Raw genomic sequence first — 19,515 nt, forward strand, 5'->3', positions numbered from 1 at the left:
ATTCCAGATGATATTGTACCTGAGAGTAGTACTGTGACTGTTTTCATTTCAGAAACATGTGCTGTATGGTGAGAACCTGAATTTAACAACAAAATTTCGGAGTTTGTTCAGGTATACTTTCTGAGTATAGTTGTATAAAAGACCTGTGCTCTCTGGTGGCTCATTACTAAGTAAAAATACAATTAACAAACAATGGAAAATCCAGGATGGAATAATAGCAATATTATGAAAAGGATACACTGCTACTCACCTTACAGCAGAGATATTGCGTTGCAGATAGGCACAACAAAAAGACTGTCAAACACATATGCCTCTGGCCAAAATGGCCTTCTGCTGAGTAAGACAAAACACACACACACACACACACACACACACACACACACATGACCACTGTCTCAGTCACCGACGTCAGATGTCATGCGTGTGTGTGTGTGTGTGTGTGTGTTTTTGTGCGTGTGCGCACGTGTTTGTTTAATTTGGAAGAAGGCTTTTTTGGCCGAAAGCTTACTTGTTTGAAAGTCTTTTTGTTGTGTCTATTTACGAATTAACAATACAATTAAGATTTATTTGGTTTGATAGCCCAATTATATTATTTCTAGAAAAATACCTCCAGAACAGCAAAACATCCCAATGTAGTGTTATTGTGCCACTCTTCCATAGCATACTTTCAACCAATATACTAAGCACATTTCAGTTCACTCTTCATCAGTAAACCTATCCATGACACACATCACTGTTAACACAAAGCTAACACTTACTACAAAAACAAGCCCAAGACAGGACTAAACACTTTTGAATGCAAGACTGAGGGCAAAGAATAAAGTGGGCATTACTGTTATTAACAGCTAGTGCCATGAGACTGAATGGAACAACTACCAAACAAATCAGCATATGATATTGACATCTGCACATCAGATACAAAAATAAATGGGTAAGGAATCAAACAAAATGCAATTACTCTGTAATGACTGACCAGACACAACAGATCGCTTGTACCACAATTCGAGGGGCATTTGAAAATTTTGTGCAAAGTCCGAGAGATGGCACCACTGGTGCATATCAAGGTCAAGTTTAGTTAGTAGCATTTTGGAAAGAATGTACACCAAGTTTCAGCCATATTGGTCTATTTCTTTGTGTTTGGCATTCGTGTGAATCAAGGAAGTTGAGCTATTGTCAAAAAATGGACGAAAAAGAATTTCGTGTGGTGATTAACCCATACTTTATGAAAGGCAAAACCTCTCAGCAGACTAAAGAGAAGCTAGATAAACAATATGGTGACTCTGCACCTTCGATTAGAACAGTTTATAAGTGGTTTCAAAATTTTGGGAGTGGCCATATGGGCACAAGTGATGCTGAACTTTCTGGACACCCTGTGGAGGTTACAACTCCAGAAAACATTGATAAAATCCGTGATATGGTGATGCATGACAGAAGAGTTAAGGTGCGTGAGATTCCTACTGCTGTGGGCATCTCGAATGAACGGGTACATAATAATTTGCATAAACATTTGGACATGAGAAAGCTATCCACAAGATGGGTTCCGCAATTACTCGCGCTTGACAAAAAACAGAATCGTGTGAAGTGTTGCAAGGATGGTTTGCAGCTGTTCAGGAAGAATCTGCACAACTTCAAGCATAGTTTTATCACTGTGGATGAAACATGGATACATTACTATACTCCTGAGACCACAGAACAATCTAAACAATGGGTTACCAAGGGAGAATCTGCACCAAAAAAGGCAAAGACCATTCCTTCGGCCAGAAAGGTTATGGTGACTGTCTTTTGGGATTCGCAAGGGATAATCCTCATCGACCATCTGGAAAAGGGTAAAACTATTACAGGTGCATATTATTCATCGTTATTTGACTGTTTGAAAACCGAGCTGCAAGAAAAATGACGGCGATTGGACAGCAACAAAGTCCTCTTCCATCACGAAAATGCACCACCACACACCTCAGCAGTTGTGGTCGCAAAATTAATAGAAATAGGATTCCAACTCGTTTAGCATCCCCCCTACTCTCCAGACTTGCCTCCCTTGGACTACGATTTGTTCCCCAATTTGAAGAAATGGCTGGCAGGACAAGATTTTATTCAAATGAGGATGTGATTGCAGCAACTAATAGCTATTTTGCAGACTTGGACAACTCCTATTATTCGGAAGGGATAAACAAATTAAAACAGCGTTGGATGAAGTGTATAAGTCTAAAAGGAGACTATGTCAAAAAATAAAAAAAGGTTTACCCCAAACACGTAAGTAGTTCTTATTTCTGCACGGACTTTTCAAATGCTGTTGTCACTGGCATTTTGGTTCATCTGTATGAGATTGATTTTGTTGCCATTCCTTCCTCTTTGCAGAAACCCCACAATGTTTACAACTAACAACAACCAAGCTGGATGGAATGGCCAGTTCTGTAGGGCTAAAAATAAATAGTGATAAAACAAAAACAATGTGCATAAAAAGTTGAAATGTGTCTACTCAAACTGTAACGCAACAGAAGATACTAAAAGATGTTGACCAATTTCCATGTCTCAGCAGCCTTATTTATAATAACAGGGATGGAAATGCAGACACCAGCAGAACTGGGTAAGCTTCTGCAGTCTTCCAACGAATGTGCTCCATGTGGCAATTTGACTCTGTAAATATGTCCACAAAGCTTTGGCTTCCTCTACCATACTAGCAATGGCCACATAGCCATGTGAGACCTGGAAAATGCCACAAAGATTGGCACACAAGCTCAATGTTTTTCCTCAGTGATGCTTGAGGTGAATTTTTAAGATCACCTATTGTGACCCAACTTCAAATGATGAAGCACTGAGAAGAAGTAGTCTATGCAGCCTGCACAAAACTGTTGTTGAAAGAAGACTGAAGCTTGTGAGGGATGTTATAAGATGAAAGATGGAAGAACCCAAAAATCAGCAGTGTTGAGGAAACCAACAGATGGATAAATAAGTACAGGAAGACGTTATAACTGCTGGAAATGAACATTCGCAAACGGTCTTCAGTGCATAGACATAAACTGGCAGGAAGCTGTAAACATGGCAGGTGATAGAGTTCACTGGATGCAACTTGTTACCTGATATGCTACCTAGCATTGGAGGAACTAAGTCTAAGTCTCAGTCCTTCTCCTTGTTCCAGTTACATTCAAGTAACTGGCGATGATACAACTCAGTAAGTTAACAACTTATGGTGAATAATACCACAGAGAACTCCGTCTGCGAAACAAGTGATAAGTATAAATGGAAAACAGTTTCCTATAATAAGAAGGACAACCATAAAAGTGCAATGAACAAAGAAGCTGACAAAAACAATTTTCTGTTAATAGGCGATTCTATATTAAAAACTATTATTGTGCCGGACTGCAAGATCGATGTTCAACCTGGAATCCGATCGCATCAACTCAGCAAACATTTTAAGAATGTATTGTATATGGAAAGAAACATGGGCGAAACTGGTAACAAAACTTTAAGTACCGATGATTACAGAGGTGTCTTAATCCACGTGGGCACAAACTCCATCCGCAGTAACAGTGAGGAGGAAATCGTGAATGAAACACGGAATCTGATTAGATCAGCAAAAACTGTATACCCAACATCTAGGCTGGTAATTAGTAGAATTATTCACTGAAGATTGGTAAGTGATACTTACATCAACAGGATAAATACCGGCATTAGGAAACAGTGCAACAGACTCGGTGCAGTATTCATTGACCCAAACAAGTTCTTAAACTATCAGTGTCTGGGCAAAGATGGCCTGCACTTGACTAGATTAGGCTCTGTGAACCTTAGTAAAATGTTCATACACGTGTGTAATATCCAAAGAAGCAAGGGAAACTAATTCATTCTGATAGGGGTGACAAAGAAAAAACTCAAACTGAAAATAATAAGTTTAGGGACCAAACAAAGGATGCACATGAAATAACCAAAAGCAAAAATGATCTGTTGATGCACTGGAATATAAATGTCTTAGAAGCAGAACTACCAAATTGTAAATACTCAAAAATCGACAAACTAAAAATTCTGCTTTCAGACTCCGTAAATATCAAAATAATCTGCCTAAACGAACACTGGTTAACAGAAGATAGTACAAAAGTATTAAATAGTATTAATAATTTTAAGGTAGCTGCTAGCTTTTGTAGAATAAGCAAATCTCATGGAGGCTCCTGAATTCTTGTCAATTCTTCTGTAAGTCATACAGTAAGAGATAGTTTTAATTATTTAAATGAAGTGAGCGTGTTTGCTCTGTAGAACTAAGTGATCTGAACACACTGGTTATAGCAATCTACAGAATTCCTGGAGGTGCGGTAACAAAAGTGTTTTTAGCCAAATTTGAATGTCTCCTAGAAAAACTCCAGAAAGAAAGTACGAAAAAAGTTGTTATAGCAGCAGACTTCAACTTACATGTCTTAGTTGAAAGCAATGATTCCACAAAATTTCATGACTTAATTCAGAAATCTGGTTTCAAGCTAAATTTTTCTGAAGGCACTAGGGAAAACAGCAGATCAGTGACCTGCAATGATAATATTATTACTAACTACAAATTTGACAGTGGAAATAAGCACAAATACAGTTTAGACTTGGGTATTTCAGATCACTCAGCTCTGTTTATTGAGCTCCGAAAAGCAAATAACCCAAAGCCTCCAGAATTGTATATAAAAAGGGATCTCAGTAAAAGTAAATGGATTTATTCCGCAGTAAATTAAGTGTAATAAGCTGCCCTGTAGACCACAATAGTTCAAGCTCGATAAACTATGACAAATTCTTAAATTGTTTCTTAGAGGTATTTAATGAATCATTTCCTCGTAGATATAAACAAAAGAAAGTAAATGGTAAACTCAAATGGATTTCAACAGGAATAAGAGTTTCTAGTGCCAGAAAGAGAGAGCTCCACAATGCGTTAAAATCAAACAGAAATCTGTATTTTGTTACTTATGTCAAACAGTATAAAGCTGTATTTACAAAAGTTGTAGTGGCAGCTAAAAAAATGGCAAATAATAAATTCATATGAGAACACAGAAATAAGACAAAAGCAGTGTGGTCATTTGTTCAGTCTGAATTAGGAGCCAAAGTAAAAATTCATGAGATTTTGAAAATTAGACATGAAAATGAAATTATAGTAAACCCTGTTCAGATGTCAAGTTGTTTCAATGAATTCTTCATAAATGTAGTAAGATCAGATGTGGATATGACATTCTATCAGAGAATCACAAATTTGGAAAACAGCCAGAACACATCTTTTAAGGGGGGTAGGACATCAAAGTGGCCGACTTGGAGCAGGAGAGACACCACAGGACATTTTAAATTCCACTGTCTATACTTTTACAAATAAATTCATAAAATTTTGTCAGAATGACCAGGAAGCATTCAGGATTCACACTCGTAGCAGTGAGAGCTCAAAAACATAAAGAAATAAAATTTTTTTACATGTGAAATTTCATAATTTTTTCACTTACTATTGGCTTCATTTGTTGCTATAGGTACATTTTCCTTCATAAGTAAGAGAGATTCTTCCACAAATTTTGCACTGCTTGTTAAACACAAACTCCTTAATGCAAAACTCTAGAATTTTCCAAATCTATTAAAATCTGTGGTAAAACTTGAGATAAATAATTATAAAATTTGAATTTCTTCTAAACATGAAGCTTAAAATGTAACAACTCATTCATATTTCCATAAATTAAATAAATTCTAGAGTTTCATACACCTGTAAGTATGGTTTATATGCTGTGCAAAATTCATCAAAGAATCTCTCCTACTTATGAAGAAAAGTGTACCTATAGCAACAAATGCAACCAATAGTAAGTGAAACAATTATGAAATTTCACTTGTAAAAAAAATTTATTTGGTTATGTTTTTGAACTTTCATTGCTATGAATGTGAATCTTGAATCCTTCCTGGTCATGCTGACATAGTTGTAAGAATTTATTTGTGAAAGTATACACAGCGGAAATTAAGATGTCCTGTGGTGCCTCTCCTGCTCCAAGTCGACCCGTTTGATGTCCTACCCCCCTTAAACAATTTGAAAAAATCACCCAAAGGGATGTGAAAAAGGAAATATTGTCTAAAAAACAAAATCTCACATGGGTAGGATCAAATAACATCATCTGCAATCAAGTGTGTGTACGATATTATTTCTCAACCACTTATTATAAAGCAATCTTTTGAACAGGGATGCTTTCCAAATGTGTTGAAATATGCTGAGATCAAACCTCTATTCAAGAAAGGATCGACAGAAGATATGGGGAATTACTGCCCTATCTCTCTCTTGCCGGTCTTCTCTAAAGTGTTTGAAAAGATTGCAGCAAAACACATTAATAAATTTCTTACTGTAAATGATATAATTTTTAAAAACCAGTTCGGATTCCAACAGATAGATTACTTAGCAAATAAACTGAACAATTTAGTATTTGCAATGTGTATTTTGTCAGGTGCCACAAACACGGATACCAGAAAGATAGTTTATCACTGCTACTTTGAGTCAGTTATTCATTATGGCATAATCTTCTCGGGAAATGCAGCAAATGTCACTAGGCTCCTAGTATTACAAAAGAAAGTAATTAGAAACATGTGTGTTGCAAAAAAACGGGAATCCTGTCGGCCACTGTTAAAAAATTTAAAAATACTATATATCCCCTCACTTTACATATATGAGATGGTGGTGTTCCTATATAAAAATCAACATACACTAGACACTTTCCATTTTGACCACAACTACAGCACTCGACACAGAGATAACTTCAAACTTCCAACACATCGTTTAAAACTTTATGCCCAAACGCCAGAGTATATGGGGTTAAAAATTTTCAATAAAATAAAAGGCAGTAATGTATTTAAGATGGAGCTTGGTTCACTGAAAAGATGGCTCTTTACTCTTCTGGTGGAAGAGTGTAATTATTCTGTCGATGAATTCACTGAAGACAGCTTCACAGTCTGAACACATGGATTGTATTACATGTATTATTTTATGTACATGTGTAGCTGTAGCTTAGAAATGTAAAATATAATGTAATCTTTTGTATTTCTCTTAAAAAAGTGAAAAAAGTTTCTTTTGTAAACCTTGACATGTCTCCTGTGCATCAAATCAAATGATTTCAAAACTGTACATAATGAGATGAATAAATCACATATCACTTCTGGGTATTTTCATTCAATACTGTCATATGGAATAATATTCTAGAGTAGCTCAACTTTAAAAAGTTTTCATTGCTCAAAAATATTCTGTAAGAAAAGTATGTGGTGCTCATCCATAATTCATCTTGTAGATATCTGTTTAAAGAGTTACTTAATTAGATAGATAAAAAATCTACTCACCAAGCGGTGGCAGAACACACGGCTCCGAAAGCTAGCCAATTACAACCGTCTTTTATGTGCGTGTTCTGCTGCTGCTTGGTGAGTAGATTTTTTATCTATCTAATTAAATAATTTTGTCAATAATTGATCATTTAATTGTTATGTTTAAAGAGTTAGGCATTTTGACCATTGCTTTACAGCATATCTATTCCCTCAAGAAGTTAGCTGTTAATAACCCATTAAATTTCACTATATCCACTGCATATGGTGAACTGTAACTGTTATTTAAACTAGAAGTTTATTCAGATATAATATGCGACCAGTCACTTTTTAAAATTTTTGATGTCATTTATTTTCTGTACCATTAACTAGTTTTCAAACCACTGCACGCTAATAAATCAGATGGATAGTTTTACGAGAACATTACTTGGATCATATGCAGGTAGACACTGTGGCCATGGAGGTGGTGGGCATATTGGAAATTTAGTTACTGTAATGAAAAGTTTATAAAACAGAAGTTGTGATAAAGGAAAAGTGGTAAAGAAAAGTGCATGAAACGAAAGAGTTTTTAGCAGTTTGCCTACTTTGTTTCTTCATTTGTTCTCCTTAGTGTCAACGTACTGGCTGAAAAATGGGTTGTGGAAGTACAACACAAACTACTTTAAATAATGTAGCTGACAATTGCACAGTTTCGTTTCACTGTCTTTTACTTTCACTGTTCACAACCCCCCAATTGTATGGCCAGTGCACTGTTGTTTAACTTTCGATTAGCCTCATTAATAGTTTCCAGGCAAACCTCCACGTACTGCTACAATAGTTTACTACTGAACATCTACGAGCAGTAAAAACCTAACCACAAGGCTCACAGTTCTTGAAGAACAGAAAAGTACGTATGGAGCAGACACTGTCATTTTAACACACAGTCTAATTGTGTAACACGTATCTCACAGTTAAGTTGAAGCATTGTTGTTGTTCTAACCAACAGAGGTTTCTCATCAGAAGCTCGGCTGTGGACTGACTGTCTCATGACCAAAAACCGATCCCTTACATATCCTCACCATAATAGGTGCTGAAACTACACATTGTTTGAAGTTAAATTTACAGAAATTACAATTAAAACTTAACTCATTAAATTAACTGAATACACCGGAAACTTCTGTCTTTTTAACAGTTTCTACTACTGCAAGGTTTACGCCAAATTATTTGTTTAAATGATAAAATTAACATACATAGTTATGCAAACAATACTTTTGACAAAACTGTTAATTACTTTGGAATTAATTAAGGGCTGGCTTTGCAAACATGTTTTTGAATAGAGCCAAATAGATACTTTAAGATTATTAGTATTTCGTCTTTCAGGTGTTTATAATCAGTACAGAATTTATATTTGTTAAAAAGTCAACAATTACTGATTTTACCCTACATTGAAATATACTAATTAGGAATAGTCAAAATATATTAGAAAATGAATTACATACCTAAAACTAAGCACAAAATTAGACCTGGTGTTAAATTCTTTAAAACTGAGGGCCAACTTTTCTCTTTTATGAAAATGTAGATTATATTCACATATGGCCGGCCGGTGAGACCGTGCGGTTCTAGGTGCTACAGTCTGGAACCGCGTGACTGCTACGGTCGCAGGTTCGAATCCTGCCTCGGGCATGGATGTGTGTGATGTCCTTAGGTTAGTTAGGTTTAAGTAGTTCTAAGTTCTAGTGGACTGATGACCACAGATGTTAAGTCCCATAGTGCTCAGAGCCATTTTTATTCACATATGTTAATGGTAATTAGTTAAGAACAAAATGAATTTTGAGGAGGCAGATGGCAAAACAAGAGGGGAAGTAAAAATAACGCAGCTTGCTGCGTCACAAGTTGTTATAACAACTCCTTTGTTTCATAAACTTTTCATTACCACAACTCTTTCATTTCATAAACTTTTCATTACCAATTTCTGTTATTTCTGCCAGCACCATGACCTGCACGTAGTCCAGGTAATGTTCCTGTTATAACTTTACCTGATGATGAGCCTGCAAAGGTTTGAAAACTAGCTAATGGTACAGAAAATAAATCCTATCAAAAATTAAAAAATTAAAAATACCCTAATACACCATCAATAACCACATACTGTAAAAAAGAACAGTAATGTACGTAATTACAATACCAGAAGAAAAAATGACATTAATTATTCCAATTGCATGTGTGTGTGTGTGTGTGTGTGTGTGTGTGTGTGTGTGGGTGTGTCTATTGTTGATGAAGGCCAATGGCCGAAACCTTTAATGGTGAGAGTCTTTTTGTTGTGCCTATCTGCGACTCAGCATCTACAATATATGGTGAGTAGCAACTTTACTTCTCATAATATTGTTAAATTCCATCCGGGATTTTCCATTGTTTGATTAACACTGACTTAACCTTTTGGAGAGAACTTGAAGTTGTCAATGACAAAAACTTTTTTGAATTCGTTCTCGTGTCTACCTCATTCCTGTCTGACAGTAATTACTATGAACAGACCAACATAGTGGCAATGGGTTGCCCACTATTACCAATCGTAGCCAATATGTTTTGAAGAAAAAGCCCTTAACTCAGCACTCCGTGAACCATCCTGATTCTTCAGAAACAGGGATGATATGTTCATCATCTGGACACGAATACAACAGCACCTACAAGACTTTTTGAATCATGTGAATTCACTGAGCCAAAATATCATATTCATGATGGAGACTGAAGAAAACAATCAACTTATGTTCCTGGATGTGTCAGTCAAGCAAAGACCAGATGCACACTAAGATACAGTGTGTGCAGAAAATTAACACAAACAAATTTATACTTCTATGCCGCCAGCTGCCATGCCTGTTATGAGAAGGCATCTGCAATACACTAGTCAAAAAGCTTGTGGAATTTCTGAGCAAGACAGTTTTGCTGCAGAAATGCAGTACAACCACGCAATTTCCGGAAGAATGGTTACAGCCACCACCAGATCCAGGAGGAAGAGAAACCTGTTGTGACAATGTCTGTTTATCCCAGGTGTGAGTGACACATCAGTAAAAATTGAGAGGATCCAGAAATATAATGTGAAGTGTGTATTTCATTCACCATTTGTTGAGGTCTGTTAAGGTCAACCTATAACTCCGAAAATTAGAAGTCTGCCACATCCCATGCCTATGCAACAAAAAGTATACATGCCAGACATTCTGGACCATGGAGAAAAGATGCATAGATTACAGACACCAGATAGAAAAAGATCAACCAAGTCACTTATCTGTCACAGAGTGCTGTATCAAAAAATGTGTGAATTATGACTGTTCTAAGTTTTTAAAACAGGCAAACAGATTCTGAGACTGCACTTACAGAGATCTGATAACACAATAACTAATACATATAGACAGGGTTCCCAACTAAGCATGGCCTGGGAGCCAGCCTTCAGCATGCTCAAAGCACAATGGCAGTCCGTGGGAAGACCCATTCTTGCCGTGCCAACTGAAGAGCTGAGACCACACCACATAGAAGAGCTTACACTCCAACAGTAATGTGAGCTCTGTGGCATCAGCACTTAGACTGAGGGCTACTGCTTGGGTACCACTAGGGCCCTATCCCCACCACATTGGCAGTGGACCTGCACCCAGGCACCAAGGCTTCACAATTGACAGAAAGAGGGACAGGAGGGGGTATGTAAGATGGTGCCCAACAGGACTACCTGAAGACACCGACAAGAGAGTTTACCAAAATGTAACAGCATTTGGATGATGCCACCTGGCTGAATTTCAAAATAATTGCACAACAGGGAAGACCAAAATCACACGTCAAGGGAAAAAAATTGTTCATCACACAGACATGTGAATAAGAATAAAAATGTGATGACCTTTCTAAAGCCTCTTGTAGACAACTCTTTAAACATTTGGGCATGCGGACAAGAGCCTCATGTTACTTCTACTCCCTTATGAAGTCTGTTGTCAACAATCAATCACACTAAAAAAACAACAATAACATTCATGAATATAACACTAGAAGGAGAAATGACTTGCCCTACACATCATTCGGCCTTTGTGTGGCATGAGAGGTATTCATCCATAAAAATAGTGTGTGTGTGGGGGGGGGGGGGGGGGGGAGGGGGGGGGGGGGTAGAGAGAGAGAGACTGAATTAGTTAATTATAAATCACTGAAGAAAACCAGCTTAAGACAATAATGTTGCCACATTTCTCACTGAGAAGATGTAATACAATTATAAAATTGACTCATTTCACATCATACCAAGAAGTCACATTTATGATCCATGGAACATGCAGTTAACAAAACTAAACTAAACTAATGACCTGAAAAAAATATGTTTTCGTTAATGTGTAACACTTACAGTAAAACAGGTTTCCCCGTCAACTTTTCATGGGAAAGGAGACCTTCAAATGCTAATTTACATTCTTCAAGTCTTGCAATATCACTTGCATCAACAACAAATATCACACCATGAGCCTGTAAATGTAAACAACTGTTTAATTGAAATATACACATTTACAGAATATAAAAAGTTGTGAAAATGTTAAATATGTAATTTCACCCAAGGATTAACACATCTTCATGAAAGTTCATTTTTAAATATAATAATTGGTGATATTTTCTTTGAAGATAATCTCAAAAATTACTTCTTTTAATTCATTCATTGATTTTATCCGGTTCCCTGAAAACAACTGTATTAGAACAGGTCCCGTAAAATAACTGCAATATGTACAATATAAGAAAAAATGTTTTGTGTATAAATGGCTCCGATGATTTATAAACACTGTTCAACACCCAAAATTGCATGAAATATTTCTTTTTTAATTTAAGACACCTGGTTTCAACAATCTATGCTGTCATCTTCAGGTCTGTAAGGAAGTCCATACACATGGAATATGACTCATAAGTAAAGGTGTAGCTTTTGATATAAGAATTTTACATTGGTATTATAAAAACTGGAAGTGGACCTGTACATTTACATACCTTAAAATCTTTTGTTGTAAACCATGTTCATTTTATGCTGACCTCGCACATTACAAAAGGTCTGTCATTGTTAAAATATTTAAAAACATAAAGCACCTTGTGCAACAGGCTGTATCCACATACATATAGCTCACTGTTTCTTGTTGCTTCATATAAACATGGCACACAATAGTACAACTGTTCACACATACTGGACATATTCTAAACGGTGCAAATCCACTTTAAATGGTATACAAGATACAACTGACAGGTATTATTGCAAATAAACCTTAGTATAGTGTGTTGCAGCCATTAGATAACTTTCACATTGGAACCTTGTAACAAACCATAAATAATTCTCTTTTCATATTTAAAATTAACTACTTTAGTGAGCCACCTTTAAGAATACTAAAGATTACAAAATTGTACTAACTAACAACTGAAACATATTCAATTCTCACAATCCACTTTACATATTCTTATTACTGCAATACGAAAATTAAGGTATTTACTCTACAATAGTTTATTACATTGTTGTTCTGGCACTTACCCACTGCAAACGCAACAGGCGCACAAGCACACCACCGCAAAATGAAAAAACTCAATTTATAAACAATATCTTTGTCCAATATCAACAAAAAATGGTGTGCCTATACCAGAAAAGTAATGAGAATAATCCAAAATATTTGTTTTTACATCTGCAGTGTCTACACAGTTATGAAACTTCCTGAAAAGATCAAACCCCTGTGTCAGACCAAGACTCATATCTGGATCCTTGTGCTGACTGCTTATCCAGGCATGGCATCCAGCCTAGTTCATGGACATTTTAACATTAATTTTCTTTAACGTAATGACAACCAGAAACTACTGGATTATCCACTTTCAATTTACTCCCCATGATCTCATTCTCAAGAAGCTGGAGCCAGTAAGAACACTACTGATAATCTATTCCTGAACCCCGCAAGTGAAACAAAAATCCAGGCTGTACTAAATGGCCTATTTGATCATGATGGAAATGATATATCTAAAAAGAAGTACGTTAATATCAAGTTAAATTTGTTAGAATAATAAATACTGAATCCACTAGCATGTTTATAAATGGTTCCCATGAGCAACAATAAGAGGAAATATATGAGCCAGACACATTGAGAACAAGAAACTCTTCTCTCATATACTGTGACACCTGGTTCCCCTGAACACAGATAAAAATCAAATCAACCTTAAGTGGAAGGACACAGTGCTTAACAGGTATGATCACATTTTTAAAAACAGGGCTCTGTACACAGAACAGAGTGCTAGTATGGATCTATCATTGAAGTTAGATTACAAGAAATATTATAAAATCTTTACATTACGATGACTCACTAAGGCCAAAATCTATTATGTACAAAAATTGCAAATTAAACACAAATGTAAAAACCATATGCAACACCAAATAAATGAGACAAATAGGAACACAATATCAGGACCACTACAGATATAACAGGTATCTTGTAATGGAACATATATCTTTCTCTTTGTAGCCAAAATAAATAGGAAACCACAATAGTCTCTCACGAAAGCCACAGAATTGCTTAATCAAATGCAAACTACACCGAAAAAGCACTTCCCTTCAATAGCACGAGTCCTACAGAAAATCATAAAATTATTTAAAAATACTCAGTCTTTAGAACATGATGAAGTGTGAAGTAAGATTTTAAAACCATGTGCAGGCTTGGTGTGCTATCTGTATAACCAGTCAATAAAGAGAGGGGTATTTTCTGATACATTAAAACATGTAGTAGCAATGCAAATCCAGAAAAATGGACACATGATTGCCCTATCTCTCTGCTATTATTATTTTCAAAGGTATTTGAGAGAATAGTGTAAGGGTTGTATTTATAGCCACACCACATGAAATGTACCATTAATGCCTTCATAGTTTGACTTTTGTAAAGGGCACTCCAAGGAGAGATCATATTTAGTCCAGCTCTAACAAATTAAATTCTAGGTGAACTAAATTTCAGAAGTTATCAAGGTGAACTTTTGTGACATTGCTATGGTATTTGACTCCACACTGTGGCATCAAACATTGGGCAACGGGTTTTCAAGTTCTACATTAATGACCTTAAAATTAATAATGGCCAAAAATAATTATATTTGCCGATACAATTATTCTGATCAAAGGGCCCAGTTGTACAATACAGAGTACAGCCCACACAGTCACTAACAAAATATACAAATGGTTCACAGAAAACAACCTTGTTCCTCAAATGGACACAAACAATCACAAAATTAGTGAAACACCACGTAAGAAATTCCTAGGCATCCAGATGGGGACAATCACTTAAGATAGAATGAGCAAATTGTACAGCTCCTCCAGAAACTGGGTTCAGCATCCTTTGCACTAACAACAATTTCTCATTCTGACAGAGAAATAATGCTACTGTAACATTTTACAATTTTTCACAGTATGATTTCCTATGGGGAAATGCCAGAGTGGTTGAGAAAGTTTATAAACTCCAGATATGCGCAATGACATTAATATATGGGGTAACTGAAAGAATATCCTACAAGGGTCTTTTTCAAATCTCTCAGGATACTTATGCTTATAGGTCAATAAAAATTTTCACCAAGGTTTTGCAAAACTCACTGTAGTATACGGTGGGCTGGGCCCCTGCATATGCAGCCACCACACTCATGCAAATGCTTTGTGAGCCAGGCACAGCCCCTGAAAGTTGTCACCAACAGAAGAGTCACTGAGCTGTTTAACACCAAGCCTTTGGCAGCTACCACAGCATCTGGATGTGCAAGAAGTGTTGATACGATGCATACAGGTCGCAGTGAACAGTGCTGCAGACACGAGTCCCTATTCGCATCCATGCGGTCACGTGTCCACAAGCCACTGCAACTGTATTCCTCTGCTGATGGGTATTTAGCTCACCAAACCACCTGCCAGCCACCCTCAAACCTACACTTCAGACCACAAAGCCTGCTACTGCTGCTAACCAGCAGTCATGTCATCTCGCACCTTCACTAGGATCACAGCTGCTGGCCATACGTCACTCATTCTGGAAGGCCTCACTACACTGGATCTGCAGCCTTCACCAGGATCACAGCTACTGCCATGCAACAGCTGCTCCAGAAAGCCCACTTCTCAGGTCCTCGCCACTACCGACAATCGTGGCTCTGTCATAGTGGCCTCTGCTACACAATGTTACAGAAGGACATTTCAGTTGTACTCGTGTGCGGATCCTTGTCCTACAAATCTGTACTGAGTTTAATTCTTGGTCAATAAACAAACAGTTATCACTCCAAAACATGAATATCAGTCAAACCCAGTGCACAGCATGTCACCAAGCGTTACTGCAACTGGCAGCGAGGATAATGATTTCATGATCAGGGCTTTTCCTATATCTGCATATACTATAGTTGGTGGTGATGATCATGGTTTCATAATATATGTGACAATTATAGTTCATGTAGTTTTTCAATGCAGTGCTTGCTCAAGATTGCCCACTTCAGTGCCTGCTCACAGTTCACAAGCAACTGCGCCAGCTCCTGGTCTCGTCCATCACCCACCTGCCTCCCCTCCACCATGCTGAGCCCTATGCTGCCATGCCACGTCGCATTTTGTCCAGACAATGGTAGCCACAGTGGGTCCTCTTCCCACGGATGGCAGGGTGTGGACATGTTAACAATGATGAGGCTGGGTCTTCAAATGTGTTTCAGTTTTTCTTGAAGCATCCTCATTCATTTCATTGTAGTATCACCCTTCTCAACTGTTCATATGTTTTTCAACAACATCACTCTCATTTGTGCGCTAATCATTTCAATGTGGCAGCATACTCATGTCCTTGTACGGTGTCAGTCTATATTCAAATCCTATAACAGTGTGCGTATGTCCAACTATGTGATGGAGCAGGTCTGTTCATGCCTTACTACAGTGTGTGTGTGTGTGTGTGTGTGTGTGTGTGTGTGTACACCAAGTACCAGACATCAACTATTCAATTCTTGGATTCTGTACCTGTGTTCAATTGTTTGTTTGTCTCAATTCTGGTAAGCATTCTGTTGACATCCATGTTCATGTTTCTCAGCAATTGAAACTTCTTAACAATATCATGAAAAGAACAGATTGTTTCTCACTGTATAATGGAAAGATTGAGTCAAAGACAGGTGCAACAAAAAGACTGCTAAACAAGTAAGCTTTCGGCCAAACAGCCTTCTTCTGAATTAGAAAACACACACACGCACACATGCAAGCAACACACAGTCATGCAGCTCACACACATGGCCACTGTCTCTTTGTGTGTGTGTGTGTGTGTGTGTGTGTTTGTACATGCGAGCGCAGATGAGCGTGTGTGTTTTCTTAGATTGGATTCAGTTTTTGTTCCATAGACGCAAAAATGAGATGATTCTCGTAGGTGTGGAACATGGCAGAGAGAATAACATAAGAATCATAAAACATTTAAATACAATACCCTGATCATTTGCCAGGAGATTGTCAAAACAGGTGAATACATTGCACTAAACTGAAACTGCTAATGTGCAGTTTCAACTTTTCGCGGCATAATGAATAGTCCATTAAATTTTGGGCATGCAGCCGCACTAATGAAATGTCCTCCACTGATATTTCTGCTTTGTATCATCTGGCCATCCTCAGAGTGAGTCACAAGTTTTGCGACTCGCTCTGAGGATAGCCGGATGATAAGCAGCTGAAAAATCAGAGGAAAAAATTTTATTTACACAGCTGCATGCCTCAAATTTAATGGACTGGAACTGGTAATATTTACAGAATGAAACAATGTTACGCACTTCTAATAAATTTATAATACACAAAATGCCTAATCTTGGCTGTCCTTACCAAGTTCTGTTGACATTTTTGCTAAAGTTGGTCTAACAGTCCCTGTTAGATATTCACCTATAGAGTAGGAGGACTTGCCTATCAAAAAGTCTTTTGAACTATGTTTAAACCGTGCTTTCTCTGAAACCAAGTTTTTAACGGTTGCCGGCAATTTAATGAAAATATGTGTTCCTGAATATTGGACCCCTTTTTGGCCCAAGATAAGTGATTTTAGGTCTTTATGTACATTGTTCTTATTTCTAGTATTGATACTATGAATTGAGCTGGTGGTTGGAAATAGAGATATATTACTTGCAACAAATTTCATTAAGCAATTAACATACCGAGGAGCAGTGGTTAGAATACATAGTTCCTTGAATAGGTTTCTACATTATGTTGTTGAATTTACACCACAAATGATTCTTATTACACGCTTTTGCATAAACTTCTGCTCTGTTTGATGAGTTACCCCAGAATATGATCCTGTATGACACAATACAATGAAAGTAAGCAAAGTATGCAATATTTTTTTATATTTACATCTTCTACATCTGATATCATTCTCACTGTAAATACAGACATGTTTAGCTGCTTCAGCAATTCTGTGGTATGCCCTTCCCAGCTAAATTTATTATCAAGTTGTAATCGCAGAAATGTTAACACTCTCTATTTATTCGATCTGCATGTCTTCATATGTTATAAACATGCTGGAAGGAAATCTCTTACAGGTTCTGAACTGCATATAATGGGTATTTTCAAAGTTTAAGGACAATGAATTAGTTTTAAACCATTTATTAATGTCAGTAAAAATTTGATTAGCAGCTATTTCTAAATCTATACTTGACTTGCTACTTATTGGAATGTTTGTATCATCTGCAAAAGGAACAGCACATGTAGTTACTTCCTAATCAGATGAAGACTGACTGTTTACTGCACAGGTATTTCACAAAAACACCCTTTGTTTCCTGTTAGTTAGATAAGACCCAAACCATTTCGCAGCAATAACACCACAACATTCTAATTTACTTAACAGACTATCAAAGGTTTTTGACAGCTCACAGAAAATTCCAGTACCCTCTAATTTATATCTAATGAATTATATACATTCCTACTGTAAGTGTAAATAGCTTTCTCTATATCAGAACTTTAAGAAACCCAAACTGTGACTTGCACAATATAGGAGGGTAAGTCAATTATTATCCGCAATTTAGCTATATTTTTGTTTATTTTGGTAGTACTGTCGTTTTACTTTGATGATGCTTTGTCTATTTGTTATTATATCTTTGCAATTTTCAAGCTGCTAGGTTAGTTTCGTTATTGCTCCCATGCTGTTAATCATGGCTGTTCTGCTGTCTATTTGCACCAAAGAAGAGCAACGTTCAGTGTTCTGTTTTTTGTGGTCAGAAGGTATGTCAGGGGCCAAAATTCCTCAAGGACTTTCAGTACAGTATAGGAACAGTGTTTTGTCCCAACAGAGTCTCTACGAATGGATTGAAAAATTCCTAAATCGCCGAACAAGTGTTACGCACAATGAAGGTGCTGGAGGACCATTTACTGCCACAAATGAAGAAACCATTGAGCATTTACGTGAAATGATTCTCTTGGACAGATGATTAAATATTGGTAAAGTGGCACATCATCTGCAACTTAGTCATGGTTCTGCCTACAAAATAATCCACAACAGGCTTGGGTTTCATAAAGTTTGTGCAAGATGGGTCCCAAAACAACTCACACAGTTGCATAAACAAACGTGCTTGGACATCTGCAGAAAACATTTGGATTGCTATGGAAATGAAGGGGACAACTTCTTAGAGTGCACAGTGATTTCAGTTAATTTTATAGATCACTTGACTGCTTTCAAAGGTGGCACCTGCCTTTGATGGAATATGAGATGCCTGTGATAGGATTGGACTAGTAAGTAGTGGAAGGATGTATGGAACAGATCTCACATCTTGATCTACTGCACAGATATGAGGTATGAAGCACAGGGCTGGTACCAGAGGTGGAATAGTGACAGACAAGAATATTGTGAAGGTTTAGTGGGTGATAGAATACCACTGTGTGAGAGGCAAGAAGGATAGTGGGGAGGTTATCCTTATTTCAGGGCAGAAGAATGTGATTCAGTTGCTTCAGTCTTGGATGGTACTAAGTCACAAGGAGGGTGCCCTGGGGTGATTTCATTTTATTTATAAAAAAGATCCCAACAACACTAACATTAAAATCCTCAGACTATGCATGTGATGATGACATATATATGCATTAGATACTTTAAAATTTTGAAAAGCGCTAGAACAAAATTTTTGCTATATTCCACTTGGAAATGCTTGAACAGCCAAAAGTGCAATAATGGATTTCGTGACTAAGTAGCTTTAACAGACAAAGAAGATGATTAAGTCTTTCAAAAAGTCATGGTCTGATTTGTTGAGATGATTGCTAATGATGAGAAAGACATCCAGATT

General features: G+C 37.0%; 1 protein-coding gene across 3 annotated transcripts in view; it reads right to left on the minus strand.

The window, feature by feature from the left end:
* The window catches only part of LOC124618800 (ADP-ribosylation factor-like protein 13B), a 201,748-nt gene that overhangs the window by 142,011 nt on the left and 40,222 nt on the right, over nucleotides 1-19,515 (minus strand). For all 3 annotated transcript variants that reach the window (XM_047145379.1, XM_047145378.1, XM_047145377.1), the window contains exon 4: nucleotides 11,633-11,748. In XM_047145379.1, the coding sequence (XP_047001335.1) occupies nucleotides 11,633-11,748 (116 nt within the window). The remainder of the gene's footprint in view (nucleotides 1-11,632; nucleotides 11,749-19,515) is intronic.

The sequence above is a fragment of the Schistocerca americana genome, chromosome 1, assembly GCF_021461395.2.
Source record: "Schistocerca americana isolate TAMUIC-IGC-003095 chromosome 1, iqSchAmer2.1, whole genome shotgun sequence".
NCBI classification, from domain to species: Eukaryota; Metazoa; Arthropoda; class Insecta; order Orthoptera; family Acrididae; genus Schistocerca; species Schistocerca americana.